Source organism: Alligator mississippiensis, chromosome 10, assembly GCF_030867095.1.
Source record: "Alligator mississippiensis isolate rAllMis1 chromosome 10, rAllMis1, whole genome shotgun sequence".
In the NCBI taxonomy this organism is placed as follows: Eukaryota; Metazoa; Chordata; order Crocodylia; family Alligatoridae; genus Alligator; species Alligator mississippiensis.
The window spans coordinates 2941158-2958321 of NC_081833.1; the positions used below are offsets into that span (position 1 = coordinate 2941158).

The 17164-nt window shown below is 54.9% G+C and overlaps 2 protein-coding genes across 2 annotated transcripts; both read left to right on the forward strand.

Annotated features, from left to right (window-relative positions):
* The first annotated feature begins 474 nt into the window (after window positions 1–474).
* LRRC43 (leucine rich repeat containing 43) lies at window positions 475–12005 on the forward strand. The gene is made up of 13 exons (XM_059713345.1): window positions 475–847; window positions 1235–1513; window positions 2035–2145; window positions 2334–2470; window positions 3362–3600; window positions 5440–5618; window positions 6818–6938; window positions 7340–7479; window positions 7677–7766; window positions 8401–8604; window positions 8758–8845; window positions 10472–10637; window positions 11923–12005. The coding sequence occupies exons 1-12, from the start codon at window positions 575–577 to the stop codon at window positions 10594–10596; spliced, it is 1986 nt and encodes a 661-aa protein (XP_059569328.1). The 5' UTR covers window positions 475–574; the 3' UTR covers window positions 10597–10637; window positions 11923–12005.
* Window positions 11370–13686, forward strand: B3GNT4 (UDP-GlcNAc:betaGal beta-1,3-N-acetylglucosaminyltransferase 4). The gene has a single exon (XM_019486861.2). It carries the CDS (start codon window positions 11950–11952, stop codon window positions 13051–13053), a length of 1104 nt encoding a protein of 367 aa, XP_019342406.1. The 5' UTR covers window positions 11370–11949; the 3' UTR covers window positions 13054–13686.
* The last annotated feature ends 3478 nt before the right edge of the window (window positions 13687–17164 follow it).

Genomic DNA, 17164 nt, shown 5'->3' on the forward strand with positions numbered 1-17164 from the left:
AGATGTGCAGTGGCTGGCTCAAATCCACAGGGAGAGCCCACGAAAGAGCTGGGATCAGAGCCGCAGAACTCGGGCCAGGCCTCGCTGGACACGGATACAGCTCCAGCAAAGCTGGTTTGTTCTCAGTCCAGCATATTGAAGAAAGTGAAAATGAAGAGGGGAAAAACACCTTCTTCCCAAAGCTCTGCTTTGCCCTTGAAGAGTAAGGCAGTGCAGTGGTCACAGGCCTGCTCTGTCCCTTCATCGTTGTATCTCCTGGCACTCGCCAGGCAATGACTTACAGGCTAGTGCACGCTGAGCCAGATGGAGCCTGTGGCCATCCTAGAAATCACCCCGGGGGATTTTCAGTGCCCAGAACTGCTGTTCCCTTGTGCTGCCAGGTGGCCTAGCTCACCCCACTTGGGCACAGCAAGGAGGTGGGGAAGCAGCTGCTTAGCCCAGCCGCGTGTCTCCACAAGCATCACTGGCGCTGAGCGCGGGGTGCGGCCGGGGGGGTTTGTCCATAGTGTCTTCCTGCGGCCGTACAAGCCGACAGGTGTGCAGACGTGCGCAGGCAGGCAGGGCTGCAGCTGCAATGTGCATGCACAGCTGGCCCGAGCGTGCAAGGCAGTGCATCCTCGGGGCTGGGAGTGCCTGGAACACTAGCACCGGCGTTGGCCAGCAACCAAGTCTGTCTCTTAGCAACCAGGACGCGGTGCTGTTGCAGACCGTGGGAATCACGACATCGCAGCCACGTGTGGCTCTTGGTCAGGCGCTGCCCATGGCCGGCCTCTGCGCCTCAGCCGCCTTCAGGGCGCACCTCCGCCGGCTGCACCTGTGGGAATTCCCCTGCGGCACCGGGAGCTGGGTAAGGGCTGGAGCCCGTCACTGCGTCTTGCAGCTGCCTGCAAACCTGGCAGCACCCACGCCCAGGCTCCCCCGGGCTGACGCTCTCCCCAAAGAGGGCTGTGGGCCTGGGGGTAGTAGCAGGGATTCCCTTTGCTCCCCGGAAAGCTGTATCCAGTCCCTTTAACCCGCAACAGACTAGGCTGTCCAGGAGAGAGGCTGCGCTCGTGGATCCTGGAGGCCCCTGGGGAGAGCAGCCTCACACACCTCCAGCCGGTGGATGTAGCTTGTTAAACCCCCCGCCCCACAGCGGCACGGAGGCAGGATGGCTCAGCCTCAGCCCCGGGGAGTCTCTCTGTCCTTGCTCCCCTGCAGATGTGCTCCTCTGCCCCCTTTTTGTCCCATGCAGAACAAATCCTGGTCCGAGTCAAGGAAAAAGACACCTCATGGACATGTGGCCCAAAGAGCGGCAGGCGCAGCCCCGGGCGAGGAGGCCGACGTTCCTGGTGAGGAGAGCCTGGAGGCTTTAATGGAGTTTGTGAGCAGCCAGGGCTCGCCGTGGGCCCTGCCGCCTGGCTGCAGCCCTGAGGACCAGCACTTGAAGGAACTGGCTGTGCAGTCCCCACAGCTCATCCAGGACAGCTTCATCTTCTTGTTCTTCACGTCCTTGCGGCTCGTGGACAAAGGAGTGAGTGCAGCCACTGGGATCTTCCCTTATCTCGGCATAGAGAGAGAAGCTGAGCATAAGGTGGGGAGCCGGGGACCCCCGAGGTCTCGGCCGTGCTGGCCCTAGGAGCGCTGACTCGGGATGGGTGCTGGGCGAACACGGCAGTAGCACAAAGCAGCCTTTGTGCTGGTGCCGAGTGCCGGCAGCCTCCACTGAGTGCAGTGGGAGCGGCAGGAGACCAGCGCTCCCCGGCTCTGCCCCAGGGTTTGGATGAAGCGTGGCTGTGATGCTGCTGTTCCCACCGAGGCAAAGCCACGTTAACTTCAGCACCCCGGCACAGTATGTGCAGTCAGGCGTGTTACGTGGCCCGCAGGGAGCAAAATCAGAGTATGCACCCACCGAACCCGGGGGGGGGTGTTGCCAGCATAAGGACTACAGCATCAGGCCCCAGCGTTTGCCCTGTGTGTTTGCATCACGGTGCTAGGATGTACGTGTCTGCATCAGAGACAGGCAGCTGAAGGTGAATTTGAATCTCTTTCCAGGTGAGCGAAGTGGATGAGGAGCTGTTAAAGTTTCAGAACCTAGAAGAGCTTGTGCTCAGCGCGAATAAAATCAGCGAAATAAACTCCGCCAACCTCCCAAGAACACTGAAAGTAAGCAAGCTGGAGCCTATGCATCCTTCTGGGGTAAGGCAGCGGAGGCAGGACAGGCCGAGCCCCTCTCCCGTCTAACACATGGCAGTGACAGGCTGTGCTGAAAGCAGCGGTGGGAAGAGGGCACCGAAAACCAGCGGCGTCGAAGCACCCAATCCCCCAGCTGATCCTCCTTCTTTCCCTGGCAGGTCCTGGAGCTCTGCGGCAACAAGATAGTGGCTTTGCAGGATCTGTGCTCTCACCCACCACCACAGCTCCAGCACTTGGGGCTGGGCTACAACCTGCTTGGCTCCTCGGAGGATGAGCATCTCACTGGACAGTTCTGGTAACTCCACATGCTGAGCAGTGATCACAGCAGCGGTTAAAATAGTTGGTGTAAGGCGATGCATTGGGATCTGAGCCTGCTCACTGTGATTCAAACTGTTTTTTTCAAATCTGAGTAACTCTAGCAAGCAGAGAGCACCGCAGTAATGTAGAAGTGAAATACTAACCTCGCCTACTAACTCCTTTGCCCCGATGCCTGCAGTTTGACAACAGCTAGGCCGCTGGTGTACAGAGACTACTGCTTGTCATGCTGACCACTATAGTCCCATCTCTTATTCTGATGTCTGTACATCACCTGGCGTAATGGGAGAACGTAAGCCATGAGGAAAGCTCTGAGGCACTTTAGTGGTACAGCTCAATAAGTGCTAACAATGGCACTCAGTGAGGGGGATTAGGAAACTGGTTCCCCTCTGGGCAGGTTGCTTCACTGGAAGAGGGGGATTGCAATTCTTCCCCTAGACCAGCTGGTACTCATCTCTGCTGTAGACAGGACCATGGGTCTGACTGGGCAGTTGTTCCTTGCTCCTCATTTCAGCTAGCATTTTATACATGTGATTCCTGCAATATTTAATGGGAGTCTCCCCTGAGTAGGTATGTGAGGACTAGACCCTGTGCTGCTGAAGGACACAGTGTACTAGCTCACTGACACGATGCGTATCCTGTGCGCATCATGGTCTGGGTGGCACAGGAGTCTGGCAGATGGAGGATGTAAGTGCTAGGCTCTCTACTTGAATCCAGCTGATTTCTATAGGAGCTGCAAACTGTGGCCATCGGGTGAGGCGTGTAACACAATGACGGGTAACTAGGTTTCAGGGAGAGTCTTGCTTATGCTCCAGACTGCAACCAGTGATGTCTGTTCACGCACCCTAACCTTTGTTCTATTCCCTTTTAGGCCAAATCTTCTCTCTCTTGACCTAAGTTTTAATAATTTTACTGATCTGCTGGGTCTAGTCTCTAAACTGGCCACTCTGAGGAAGCTCCGAGTCCTCGTGCTGCAGGGCAATCCACTAGCTCTTATTCCTGGTTACAGAGGTTTGATCATAGACAGCCTGCCCAAGCTCTGCATCCTGGACGACGTGAGCATATTGCCTGATGAGAAGCATCGCTTCTATGGTTTGTCTAGTCAGCCAGGTGAGACTTTGTTTTGTAAGTATAGCAGTCATCTTTATTTTTGTCAACAGGCAGCTAGGTTGAGCGGATTGAACATGAGACCAGGAATCCCCTAAATCCACTGACCGTAGAAGCAGAGGGTTGGAACGGGCCTGAAAAGTCTTCCAGCCCAGCCCCCGAAGCAGCCCAGAGTGACCCGAATCCCTCATCAAACTCAACCCACCATCATTTCAGTAAAGAGCGCGTGGGAGCTGCTGCGCCACACGCTCCATGCAAGCAGGGACTCAGTGGGAGATGTCAGATTGGGAACTGGTAACCTCTTGGTTAGAGGGCAGATGCTGTAGCATCGGAGCTGTCTCCTACGTCCTCCTCTGCTGATTGAGAAAACAGGGCGTTAATGGCTTCCTCTTTTCCCTTGCTCAGTTTACTCCCCTGCTCTCTGCCTTAGTTTTCCAAGCCAGAAAATTAAAATCATTATCCCTGCATATCTGGCTCACAGGGTGGGTTCTAAGGTTTAATTAACCAGTGCCTTTAAAATTAATGAGTGGAAGGGATGTCTTATCGCTGTGTTTTTAAATCACACTAGAGTGTTAAGGCCAGTTGTGTGTCGTCTCAACTCTTCCGATTTTCATGCTAAAGCAAGTTGAAGAAGGATGAGAAACTCGTTATGCAGCCCATGATTTTACTAGGCCAGTGTTGCTATGTGTTCCCTGCGCTGAACCTTGCACACTCATGACTTCCAGCGGCATCAGTAGGAACTTTTCACCTATATCAGACACCACAGAGATGGGTGGTGTGGCAGGTAGATCTACCCCTGGAAGAGCCAGCCAGCCCTGTTGGATTATTAGACCAGTAGAAGGGATCAGAGCATGGCTGTCGGTGCCTGAAATAACTTTTATGGGGAAAGAATTGCAGGTGAGAAATTGGTTTCCCAGAGGGGCTGCAGGGAGAGATGCAGAGGGAAAGGCTTCTGGGCCTGCAGCCTGCTTTGGCTGAGGGAGAAGCTTTGTTGGGGTGAGTCTTGCATGTAATCACCAAAGCTGTGCCCTGCCAGACTTTGGAAAGGGTGCTAACCCTTCCTGCACTAGGGCATATAGGCCAGCAACCTGGCTGGCAGCCTCATAACAGCCTAGCTAGAGGGTGACCCTTGTTGATTTGCCTGGACGCGACGATCTGCAGGGCCTGAATTTCAGACCTGCAGCCCAGCTGCTGTGAGATGCTAACTTTCCTTCCTAGTAGCATCAGCCTTTTGCTATCCAAGGAGTAGGCTGTATCGGATTAAGCATTACGGCCCCGCCTCAAGTGAACGATGACCCAGGCTGAGAAATAAGCAAGCTGGTGGGCTGTAGACTTTTATGTGATTTTAGGTCGTGTTTTCGCCCTGTGGGTTGGTGAAGAATGAGGGTCCTGACTCGAGAAGCTTTTCCCCACATGCTCAACTTTCAGTAGGAAAATACCCCACGTGTAGGCAGCTGCGTGCAGGCACCTGCCCACTCCCCAGGACGTGGGTTCATGCTCCCCTCAGCAAGGGAGCCCTCCTTCAAGCTCAGGATATTGCTTGTGCACTTGGGTTTGCTTCCTGGAAGCGGGGTAATCATGCCAAACTGTCTCTGGGAATACAGCAAGCCAGTGCTCGAGAAAAAGGAGCTGTTTGCATGGCTTGTGAGTGACCCCACGTGGCCTACGCTCGCTATGGCATTAGAAGGCCAAAAGCTATGGGCAGGCTGCGGTAGCAGGGATGGGTTGCTGAAGCAGAGGATTTTCTGTCACTGTCCTAAGTGAGCTCTTACTCTGCGTGCTAACTGACTTATTTTGGGACATGTCCCTGGCAGCTCAGTGGTTGGATTGTCTTCTTTTCAGAGCTTATGGTAAATGAAGCACAAATAGTCGTGACTGTGGGAAAAATCCAGGGCATCCCCTGCCCCACCACCCTGGAGCAGCTGGAAAGCGGCTTAGACTCTCCAGTGATTGCCTACAGCTATTATGTGACGTATGAGTTCGCCGAGGGGGAAAACAGCAAGGGTGCTAAGAGCGCTGAGGTCTGTGCGCACCGGGATTGCAGCATACGTCAAGGGACCTGGGAGGCGGTGGGTTAGAGGGATCAGCAGCCTTGTGCCTCCAGGTCGCACAGCCCAGGTCAGCATGACTGGAAGCTGTTCCCATCCAGTGGCTGTTAACGGGGCTGTGTGAAATCAGTTTGGTGAGTTCCCAGCAGCCCGGGTCTGAGGGGACACCACCTGTATCACGGAGAACATGGGCCTACAACTGCCTCCTTTTGGAGATCTCAGCAAAGATTGACTTGGCCCTGGAAACTAACTTCCCGTCGCCCTTTCGGATTTGGTCCCTGACAGCGTGGGGCAGCAGCGCTGCTGATTTCTATTGCAAATTTCACCCACTACAATACCTCCTCTGAAGCTCCAGGCCCTTGAGGCTTGTGAGCACCCCAGAATCTCAGCTTCAAATGAAAGAAAAGCACGTTTCTGGTTTTCTCACTGCAGAGAGAAATTTCAAACCGTGAACCTGAAAGGGAGAAAAGGAAGATAAAACATGCAAATGTAATCACTTAAAATGTTGCAACATAGCGGCCCTAGGCTGCAAATGTGGTCTTGATGTTTTTCCACCGCCTCGCGCAGACCAGCCAACCCTCTCCGGGCCCCAGCCCCGGCCCCACGTGCTCTGCTGCTGCAGCAGGCTGTGGTGTTGAGACAAGGTTTTGGGGTAAACGTGATATCTTTTATTAGACCAACTCAAATAGTTAGAAACATTCTTCTTAGCAAGCTTTCAGGTTTAAAAACCCTTCGTCAGGCTGAGGAAGCATCTGCCATTGGTGTGAGCTCTTCCTGGTTCTGCTGGTGCTTCCTCAGCCTGACAAAGGGTTTTTAAACCCGAAAGCTTGCTAGGAAGAATTTTTCCAACTATTTGAGTCGGTCTAATAAAAGATATCACCTTTACCCAAAGGACCTTGTCTGCGTAAACCAACAGGGCTACAACCTATCCCCCTGTACAGAGGGGTGCTCTTATGTATTGAAGTATGTGGACTTAGTCCCGGGGACATCAGGAGGACCCTGTGCAGCATTGCTGGCCTGGTAGTGCACCTTCCCTGGGTCTTGTGATGGAGGGAGACTGTGGACTGGTATTTCAGCACTGCCCCTTCCTCCCCTTGCATGCTGTGCCCTGCTGCAGTCTCAGCCATCACTTGGCCTCTCCCACCGCTGCTTTTGATGCCTTTCTGTTATAGGTACCCAAACTCCAGGAGAGCTCTGCTGTGGCTACACCATACCCCAAGAGTCCACAAAGGGACACCCACGAAGGGGATGAAGTGCAGTCTCTATTGCAACAGGAGATGTCTGCTAATCCTGGTAACCACAGAATGGAGAAATCCTTCATGTCAAGCGAACGCGGGGCGTACATCATTCTCCTTGCTGTGTCATCAGCTGCCTCTTTCGAATGCGCTGCCACTAACAAGGTTCCCAGCAATGTAGGCCACAGCCAGCTCCGTAATCAAGACCAGGCCTATAAATAATGAATGGGTGGTATTATTCTCCAGCGGGTCACCTGATCTGGGGTGGGTGTTGCTGCCCAAACAAGTCAGGTGAACGCAAACCAGAGTCTCACGTCTTTGAGGATTGCTTTGAATCTATCCTTGCATTCAGCTGGATAGTGACAGTATGATAGGGTGAAGCTGACAGTCGCACTCTAACTATAGGAATGGTGGACAGGCGGTTTGTTTTCATTGTTACGGTTGTGTTTTCTTTCCTAGCAAACACACACCAAACCCTTCGAAAGCCCTGGGCAGAAACTGTTGAGTGCAGCTACAGGAAGGAGCATGTGGTGACAGATCTTGTAGCCCTGAAGGGCTACCTGCGGGCTGGAACCACCGTCACTGTTATGGAAGAAAAGGTAAATGCCCTGCACGGTCTGGTTTCAGGGGACCAAGTCAGGCTGGGAAGGGAAGGAGCAGTTCTTACCTGTGAACTGCAATGCCAGTGTCCCTTTTTTGTATGTGTTAACAAGTCCCCTCTCCTAGAGGATGGCTTCTTGTGTTGGTCACAGGCCAAATATTGCAGCATGAGAACCAGGCTCTTATGTCTCAATAGGTGCTTTCCTGGCCTGTTATTGCATCTCCGGTTGAAAATGCAAGCAAGAAGGGGAAGGCAGAGAAGGGCAAACAGAAGGACAGTGCCAAGGTAAGAGGGTGGGAGACTGGCTGAGCTGATGAGACAGGCCCCTGCAAAGAGTAAGGAAATATGGGTGAAAAGGCCATTTACTTTTACCAAAGCTTCCAAGCTCGCTGCTCCCCATCCCAGAGCAGAGATGACCTGTGTTTCTGCAGGGCCCCTCAAAGGGGGTGCCGAGACAACGGCTAGGCTTGGTCATATGATGGTTTTGGTTCGAGGTGGGGGCTGCCTTCAAACATATTGGATGGAAAAGAAAAAAACCCGGGAGCCAAAAAAGATGAGCGCATATTTCTCTGTCCTGTTGGGCTTTGTTTGGCAGAAGTTGTTCCCACACGCAACTGAGCCCCTCCTCCCTGGAGGGGCCAGGTTATAATCAGAGCTTTGGTTTTTGAAAACCCTCTTACATGTTTCCAAAGCTCTTGCTAAAGTCCCCTACACCTTCTTAGTCTGGGAGGGTGGCATCTGATGGCAGCCTTTGCGCTCAGTCCCGGTTCAGGATGCAGAGAGCTGAGACTGTAGTACCGAGTGTGTAAGACTGGACTCTTGGGGGTTGTTGCCAGGGTGTCTTGATACCTTTTCAAGGGGCTATGATCACCTCGAGCCTCAGGGCACTTGGACGTGTTTTCCCATCTGTGCCGTGCAGGGCGCTAAGCCCAGCGATAAGCCGAAACAGAAAAAGGAAGCCCCGGCTGAGCTCCGCAGCGACCCACCCATCCTGAGGACCCTGGGGGCCAGACACGTGAAGCTAGAAAGCCTCTTGGCAGGAGACAAACTTGTGGCAACGGTGTGCGACTTCGGAGTCCTGATCCCCGAGAGAATTACTCGGCCACCCTCTCCAAAGGAGAAGGTACCAGCCTGTCCCCCTCGTCCCCAGCACCCCATTGTTTGCAGAGGCTCGGTGCCTCTCAGGATCTGCCCCAGGGTTTAGCTTGGTTTCATAGGCTAAACTCTTGGCTTTGAGCCCCTTCCCACTCAGCAAGGAAACACTTCTGTTCTGCAGGAGGGGAAGAAGGGCAAAGACAGGAGCAAAAAGCCGAAGCCAGAGGGAGAAAGCACAGCAAGCCAGAAACCCACGGCACCTGCCAAAGGTAATGCGGGGGGTGGGCCCGTGTAAGCTGTGACCGTTTTTACTGCGTGTATGGCATGTTGCATCCACGAGAAACCCAACTTGGCCTGAGGGAGCATTAGCTTCCTCCCCCTTCCCGCTGTGCAGCAAGGTCCTCACCTGGAGTACGCGGGATCTTGCACTGAGCTAGTGGGAACTGTTCTCCCGCTTACAATTAAACTTTGCTGAACCGGGATCTGCACACACACGGTACGTCTGGGGCACGAACATACGCTGTACGTCTGTCTAGTCCAGGATGTGGACTAGCTGACCTAGTTGAGGGTGTTGTGTAGCAGTTGCACACAGCCAGGACTGACACCTAGCAGTCTCACAGTGTTTTTCGTCTGCAGATCAAGATGCCTAAGTATTACTCTTTCCATTGCACAGCCGTGGTCCCTGGGACTTATGAAGGGGAAGTGACTTGACCGAGATCGCACAGCGAGTCTGTGGCAGGGCTGGGAGTAGATCCCCAGGGTCCTGCTTGGCAGTCTGCTTCACTGGACTGGACAGGCTCTCTGGTCCTTCAAGTAGGGGTTGGCAGTCAAAACTCTCTGCTTCTGGTCCCAGCTCTGTCACTGGCTTACCATCTCACCTGGGCAAGGCACTTAACCCCTTTACAACCCAGTCCTTCCTCTGCGACTCTGATCTCCCACCTCTGAGTGGTGAGAGCAATGGGGGACACCCGCGGCATCTGAGGAAAGAGCTTTTTGTACCCCTGAGTAGCTCTCCGATTCCCCTGGCTGGTGCGTGCTCTGGAAGGCGGTGTGCCAGCCTCTTTCCAGCCAGTGGCTTGTCCAGCCTGAGCAGGAGTTGCAGGTAAGGATAGCTTTTGAACAGAGTGCACGTTTGAAATGAACGCTACACATCCGTGGAAGCTGCAAGCTCCAGGAAGCCGTGCCCAAGTCGGGTCACCACCCAGGCACCACCCATAGAAGGATGCCGCAAACACGGTGCCAGCCCATCCCACAATACCCGTGTGCAGCAAACCACACCAGAGCCAGGCGCCTGTGGGTTCCTTCCCATTTCTGTTACTTGCACGTATACAGATGGGCTGGTGCACAATAAATAGCTCAGTGCCGTATCAGTGATTTGGCAAAGCCATACAGATAAAGCACATTTTAGCTTGGTGTTTCCTGCAGTTTTAACAGATTAGGGCCTGCCAGCCATTTCCTTGAGGGCCAGCATGGGGAGGCAGTGTCACAGGCCAGTAATACCTCTGGCTCAGCCAGCTTCGTACACCAGCTTCTGGAAGGATTTGATTCCCTTTGGTTGCAGGTCCACAGGCAAAGAGGTGGCTGTAGCTCCACAGCTCAGGTGTGAACCACAGGTCCCACACCGGCTGGTGAGAATCGCCGAAAAGGCGATTTTACCCCTAAACAGATTATCCGTGTTTCTCGCAACCGTTAATTTCTGCAAATAGGGAAGTAGGGCTGTTGAGCGACTCTAAAATAGGAACCCAAAACCATGCCGTGTCTTTCGTGTTGTCGCGTCATCCGGGCTGTGATTGCGATCAGCGAGACCCGTGTGCGGGCCCTGGACTGGCAGCAGCAGCTCGCGGGGCGCGGAGGGATTCCCTAGGGACCGCGCGACTGATGAACTCTCTCTCCAGGAAAAGGGAAACACAAGGAATCTCCTGAAATGAAAGAGGACGAAGAAACCCAGCCCGTGCCTCTCACCGTGGAGTTCCACGTCCAGCTGCTTCGCTGGACGGCGGCGTCGGACGCCCGGAGATGAGAGCCAGGAGTCGGGACCCGCAGCCACGCGCGGGGTGTCAGGTCCTGAAATAAAAAGCGTGGGGCTGTCCAGGCAGCTGCAGGGCCTCTCTCCGCTCCGGCGAAGGGCTGGGGACAAAGCTCCTGACTTGGGGGCGGCCAAGCCGCAGCTGTCCCGGCGCGTGGTTACGGTCTCGAAGGGCTGCGACCACTAGCGAAGAAGCAGACGATGCTGTGCGCCGGCCGGGCCGGGCCGGGCAGGGGAGGGGAGGGAAGGAGCGGGTCCCTGCGGGTGCCGGAGCTCCGCGGGGAGCCGGGCCGGCGCAGCTGCGTCGCTTTAGCGGCGGGGCGGAGCCGGGATCGCGCAGGCGGGGCGGCTGGCGGCACGGTAGGAGCGAGCCCCCGTGCGCAGCGCCGTGCACCCCGCGGTGCCGGGCCGTGCAGGTGGGAGCCCGGCGCTGCGCCGCTGCAGGGGCGGAGCAGGGATGGGGAGGAGGGCAGCAAGCCCAGGGCGTTGTCTCGGGCTGCGGGCGATGGAGCGGGGCGGCCCGGCCCGGCCAAGAGCAAGGGGCCGGGCTGGCGGGGAAGCTGGCCTGATGCACCGGGGCAGCAGGGCTCCGTCTCTGTCGGGGACAATTGTGTCTTCGTTGCTGGTGCCCCGGGGTCGGGCGTCGTGTGCCGGGGTGCTTCGTGGCGCGGAGCCGGGGCTGCGCCGGCGTGGGACCTGGACTCCGCGTGGCCCCGGCGAGCCTTTACTATCGGCCCCCTTTGCTAGAGAGAATGGTGGTGGTTGTTGTTGTTGGGTTTGGTTTCGGTGCTGGGCCCCTGTCTGTCCGCCCGGGTCGCCCATGCAGGTGTCCGGCCCTGCTCGGAGGCCTGGTACCACCGGTAGGTACCTGGATTCCCGTTCCAGCCCCTTCCAGCCCGGCCTCGACTCTCTCCGCTCTTGGGGCCGAGAGGCTGGTGACCTACCTACGGTGCCAGCTTCCACCGCTTGTTTGTTAGGTTTAAAATAAGGTGGTTTCTCATGCGCTTCCCGCATTGCTTAAGCGGGGTTTCCCAGAAGCAGCTGGAAAGGAACCAACCAGCCTCTGGTTTCTCTTTCCGAGCCCCTCCAACCCTCTCTCTTCATGAGGATTTAAACACGTCCTTGATGGCGGTGGGGTTGCAGGTGTGTCGAGACCAGTGCCTCATTTCTCCCGTGTCTCTGAGGCAGGAACCGCTGCTGTATTTGCAGGCTGCCTAGCACGGCAGGGTTGTGGTTTCTAGGTGCTACAGCACAAGATCGTGAGTAACACTGAGATGGCATTTTGGCTCCTTTAATCAATGTATTTCTTTACCTGTGCAGGGACTGGATCCTGTCCCGGTGCTTAAGATGCCTCCCAGGATCTGGAGGCTTGCACTGTATGCTTTCTCAATCGCCGTGCTTGCATGCCTTGTGTACCTAAAGAAGGAGACCAAGACCCTGGTGTCTCCAGCCGGCCAAATGCCAGACGCCCCAAACTCCAGGCGCACGTTTTGGGCCCCAGGGCAGACTGGACCCAGCCAGTGCTTGCCAAACCTGACCATTGCCAACTCCTCTCTGGCTCTCCCAGAGCTTCACCGCCTCTTCTTAATGTACAGGCACTGCAGGAACTTCACGACGCTGCTGAGGCCCACGAGGTGCAGCCAAGAGACCTTCTTGTTGCTGGCGATCAAATCTCCCCCCATCAACGTGGACCGCCGGATTGCCATCCGGAACACGTGGGGGAAGGAAGCGACCATTGGCGGCAAGCTGGTCAGGCTGGTGTTCCTGCTCGGGCGGGCCGAGGCCAAAGCCCGGGGTCACTCCCTCCGCCAGCTGCTGGCTTACGAGAGCCAAGAGTTTGACGACATGGTCCAGTGGGATTTCACCGACAACTTCTTCAACCTGACGCTGAAGGAGCTGCACTTCCTCCGCTGGTTCGTGACGGACTGCCCACACGCCAGGTTCGTGCTGAAGGGCGACGACGACGTCTTTGTCAACACTTACAACATCGTTGAGTTTCTTGCAGAGCTAGACTTCGAGCAGGACCTCTTTGTTGGAGACGTGATCCACTACGCCCGTCCCATCAGAAACACCAAAGTCAAGTATTTTATCCCGGAGTCGATGTACAAAAAGCCCCACTACCCTCTCTATGCTGGCGGGGGCGGGTTCGTCATGTCCAGGAGGACGGTGCAGCGACTGCAGCGCGCTGCCGAGGACACGGAGCTCTTTCCAATAGATGACGTCTTTGTGGGAATGTGTCTGGCAAAGATGGCCGTGACCCCGGTGAAGCACCCGGGCTTTAAGACCTTTGGCATCCAGAGACCTTTTAATCCGTTTGATCCTTGTTTGTTCAAAGAGCTGATGATCGTGCACAAACTCACCCCTACCGAGATGTGGCTCATGTGGGCGCTGGTAAAGGACGACAGTATTAGGTGTGCTCTGTCGGTGACGCACAGTTACAGGGCCGGTTGAAAACGAGACTGCTGACGCTGAGCGGGAGTAAAATGTTGACTGTGGTGGTAACAACGGGGTGCTTAAACTGATTAAAACAAAGCTGTAGTGGAGGGTGCTCTTTTGTTTAACAGACGGTAGTTGGATGGTAGGATAGCATTGTGCAACGCGCCTCTTGCAGAGTCATGTCTAGCTGGGGCACGAGGCACAGCACAGCTGAATGCAGCACGGGAAAGGGAGGGGTTAGCTCAGGGACTCTCAGCGCCTGCTGCCACCCAAGCGGGCAGCACCAAGTGAAAAGTCCCGGTTGCCTAGGGGCTGGTAGCGTGCGCGCAGGGTGGTGGCCTGGGCCAGGAAGTGGGGACTGAGGTTACAATACAGCAGGGTGGAGATGCTCCTGTTGCCGGGCCTGCGAAGGGACGCACTGTCTGGGGCTGCCAGTCTAGCAGACCTCACTAGCACTATGTTCACTCTGGGGGTGGGAGGCACCACCAGCCCCCCAGATATCCTATAACCCTATCTTTGACTTATTTGCACTGGAGTTTCTGCACAAGAACAGCTGACACTGGGGCTGGGAGGAGAAACCAATCTTTGGGAATCACTGTAAACCTTCTGGCTTTTTTTTTTTTTATGGCAATAAATAATACAGTTTTGAACACCTTTTCTTTCATTGGGGCGGGGGTGGGGAGTGCATAGAAACCTGATGTTGGCTGTTGGCTCTGAAGGGAATCAAGCGGACCGTGGAAAGCACGAGAGCCTGCGCCCGCTGGCACTGCTGCTCTGCTGCAACCTCGCGCCTTGGGAACGGCCAGAGGGAGGCGTGGGGCAGAAAAGCCTGGGCAGGCTCCGCTGCCTTGAGGCTATCTAAGAGCAAGACCAGTACTCCGTGGCGGTCACGTAGCCCCTGTCGGCTTCCAGTTCTGTGAAAAACCAAGTTGCTGCCTGCAGCAGGGCAGGGCTGGGGCTAAGAGAGGCTGTGTTAGTCTTAGTACAATGCACGTACGTGCCAGACTCCGTATTGTGGCTTTCTACATCCAGTCAGGGGTGGAGACGAGCGTCGTCACTGAGGTTTGCACAGCGCTTGGAGGATCTTTTGGGGAGCTGAGCCACAGCAGGCTGAGGGCTGTCCTTGGGAGGAAGGGAGCGGGCTGAGGTTGACAGAGCTGGGACCAGAAGCAAGGTTTCTGCCTTTTTGTCTGTGTTTCAGGGACAGCTAGTTCAAAGGGTTTTCATGATTTGATGGGCTCCTGCATGTCACCGCTGCTCTCTCCCTTGCTGCTGTCAGTCCCACTGCTGTGGGCAACAGCCCCTCCTCAGTCCCAGCTGCCGTCTGGAGGCCATCAATGTTTTGCATCTGCTCTGGAGACAAGGGATTGTAACCTGAACCGTTACACTTAATGCTTCTGCATTTGTAATCCAGGCAAGAGCTGAGGTGGGGAGGCTTAACGCTTGCTTGGGGGAAGGTAACTTATTACCAGACCTGGTGCTAGTCTGCGTGCTTCCACGCTCGCAGTTTGTTCTAGCCCCGGGAAGCGGGCGGCTGTCCGTTTGCAACAGGTGGAGGAGCTCCAGCACCTTTCTGTTACAAAACTGCTGTGCGTGTTGTTCCCCCAGCCCTTTCCTAGTGCAGTCCTGATCGCCTCACCCAGGGGCAATGCCTAGCGCCTCTCCCAGCTGTCTGATCAACTGAACTAAGCAGCAGTAAGGTGCACACAAGAGGTGGCTTTGCCTCACCCATGAGGCCTCTTCCAGCCCTGGGTGCCAAACTGAATGCAATCAAAGCTGTTTACCAAGAGGCTGGGAGAATGCCAGAGCAAAACCCAGCTGCAAGGATTCCCCTTTCTCTAAATCTCTTGGAGTCTTTTGAAAGTATCTTTAGTTTCCACATATATTTGATTGTGGCTGCTCCTAGCACGGCAATTCAGTTGCTGGGTGGAAAAGGCAGTTTTCCTTTGCAACTGTGTTGCCTTTTGGGGGGGTGCACACACACACTGCGGGGGCAGCAAGCACAGGGAGAGAGTACCAAGGAGCGAAAGCTGGTTATTGTGGGAGGCCTTTTCTCAGAAAGGGACTGAGGTTCTGCTTTCCAGCAGGATGCAGAGGCGAAGGCTGCAGCATCTTCCACCCAGCAGCCTAGGACTGAGGGCTTCACCTGCACCTTGGCAGGCAGGAGACAACTAACTGCTCCCAATCACAGGCCAATGCAGCAAGGTCTGTACCAGCAGTTGCAGACAGTAACTGTGATGGCCTCTCCGCCAGCTAAACTGCAGCTGCTGAGTTGTTCACGTGCTGTAGTTAGAGTGGCTTGGCCCTTGGTTGCATTTGGCTGTGTGCAAGCAGCTGTGTGAACAACTGCAAGTGATTCTGCCCATAATCATAGTTTCCTAGTAGCTCGGGTCAGGAGGGACCTGAACAGATCATCTCGCCTGACCCCCTGCCACAGGCAGGAATGGATGCTGGGTTCACAAGACCCCAGACAGGTGATCGTCCAACCTCCTCTTGAATTTGCCCAAGGTAGGGTCGAGGACCACCTCCCTGGGAAGCTGGTTCCAGATTTTGGCCACCCTAACTGTAAAATATTGCTTTCTGATCTCTAACCTAAACCTATTCTCCATCAGCTTATGACCATTGTTCCTCGTCACCCCGGGTGGTGCTGGGGAGAAAAGGGCTCTGCCTATTTGCTGTTGATCTCCCCTGATGAGCTTGTAGGCAGCCCCCAGGTCCCCCTCAGCCTCTTCTTGCTGAAGCTGAACAGGTTCAGGTCCCTCCGTCTCTCCTCATAGGGCCTGTCCTGCTGCCCTCGCACCAAGCGGGTGGCCTCCTCTGCACCCTCTCCAGGCTGGCCACATCCCTCCTGAAGTGCGGCGCCCAGCACTGGACGCAGTACTCCAACTGTGGCATGACAAAAGTCACGTAGAGGGGGAGGATCACCTCTCTGGACCGGCTTGAGATGCACCTTTGGATGCATGACAAGGTCTGGCTGGCCTTGCTGGCTGCGGTCTGGTATTGGCGGCTCATGTTCATCTTGGAGTCAATAATGACTCTGAGATCCCTTTCTGCCTCTGTGCTTTCAAGAAGGGAACTCCCCAGCCTGTATGTGTGCTGCGGATGCCTTCTCCCAAGGTGCAGCACCCTGCACTTATCTGCGATGAACCCCATCCTATTCTCATCTGCCCACTTTTGTAGTCTGTCTGAATCTAGTTGCAGCCTCTCTCTCCCTTCAAGTGTGTCCACTTCGCCCCACATCTTAGTGTCATCAGCAAACTTGGACAGCGCGCTTTCTACCCCCTCGGCCAAGTCGCTGATGAAGATATTAAACAGTGTGGGCCTGAGGACCGAACCCCGGGGTACCCCACTGCCCATATCTCTCCAGGTTGAGTACAACCCGTCCACCACTGCTCTCTGGGCGTGCCCCATCAGCCAGTTTTTTACCCAATCCTCCATCCTAGAGCTGTGGTCAGGGACCCTTACATGCTACCATGACTGTAACTAAGGAGCAATGAACTAATTTCCTTTTAATTAGGCACGATGTGCTAGGACAGCATAGGCTGCAATCGTCGCCTCCTTTGTGTCCATTATGAATGTGCAAATCTAAAGTGTTCATCCTCCCCAAGTGGATATGGTAGAGTGGTGAAAACTATTTTTGTGATGTTTTTTCTTTCTACATGGAGAAAGGACAAGTTTGTGGATTTGCCCAAAGCCCATTGTGTCAGTAAGGAAAGCTTTTACAACTCGTGATGGTTATAAGTAGCCTCAGATTAAAGTAGACATGATGAATGCAAAATAATTTGTAGCACAGAAAACCTTGTTACTTGTTGTTGTACGGGGATGGGACGGGGTTTAGAAAGGTAAGCAGAGCTGAGGGGCGTCCTGGAGGACCAAAGAATTCTCAATAGCTACGTACAGATGGCAGAAACGTGTGGCAGCGCTGCCCCACATCTGCTCGCGGTGTACAGAATCCACCGGTGTAGTCTTTGGACAGTGTCGCGACCCCTGGGAGAAGGGGCCTCTAATGGTCCTGCAGAAGGTGGCACTTGGCAGAGGGGTAAAATATCACTCACTGATGCAGAGAAGTGAGTTGCTGAAAACCTGTCACTGTGGAGTGATGGATTAGATTTATGCTGGGTTTATT

What these genes read in the sequence shown, in the direction of transcription:
- B3GNT4 (XM_019486861.2), top strand. Translation starts at nt 11,950, where the DNA reads ATGCCTCCCAGGATCTGGAGGCTTGCACTGTATGCTTTCTCAATCGCC.
- LRRC43 (XM_059713345.1), top strand. Translation starts at nt 575, where the DNA reads ATGTGCATGCACAGCTGGCCCGAGCGTGCAAGGCAGTGCATCCTCGGG. An exon ending in CCTGCGGCACCGGGAGCTGG is followed by an intron (nt 848 to 1,234) that starts GTAAGGGCTGGA and finishes TGTCCCATGCAG; the next exon opens with AACAAATCCTGGTCCGAGTC. An exon ending in CATCTCACTGGACAGTTCTG is followed by an intron (nt 2,471 to 3,361) that starts GTAACTCCACAT and finishes ATTCCCTTTTAG; the next exon opens with GCCAAATCTTCTCTCTCTTG.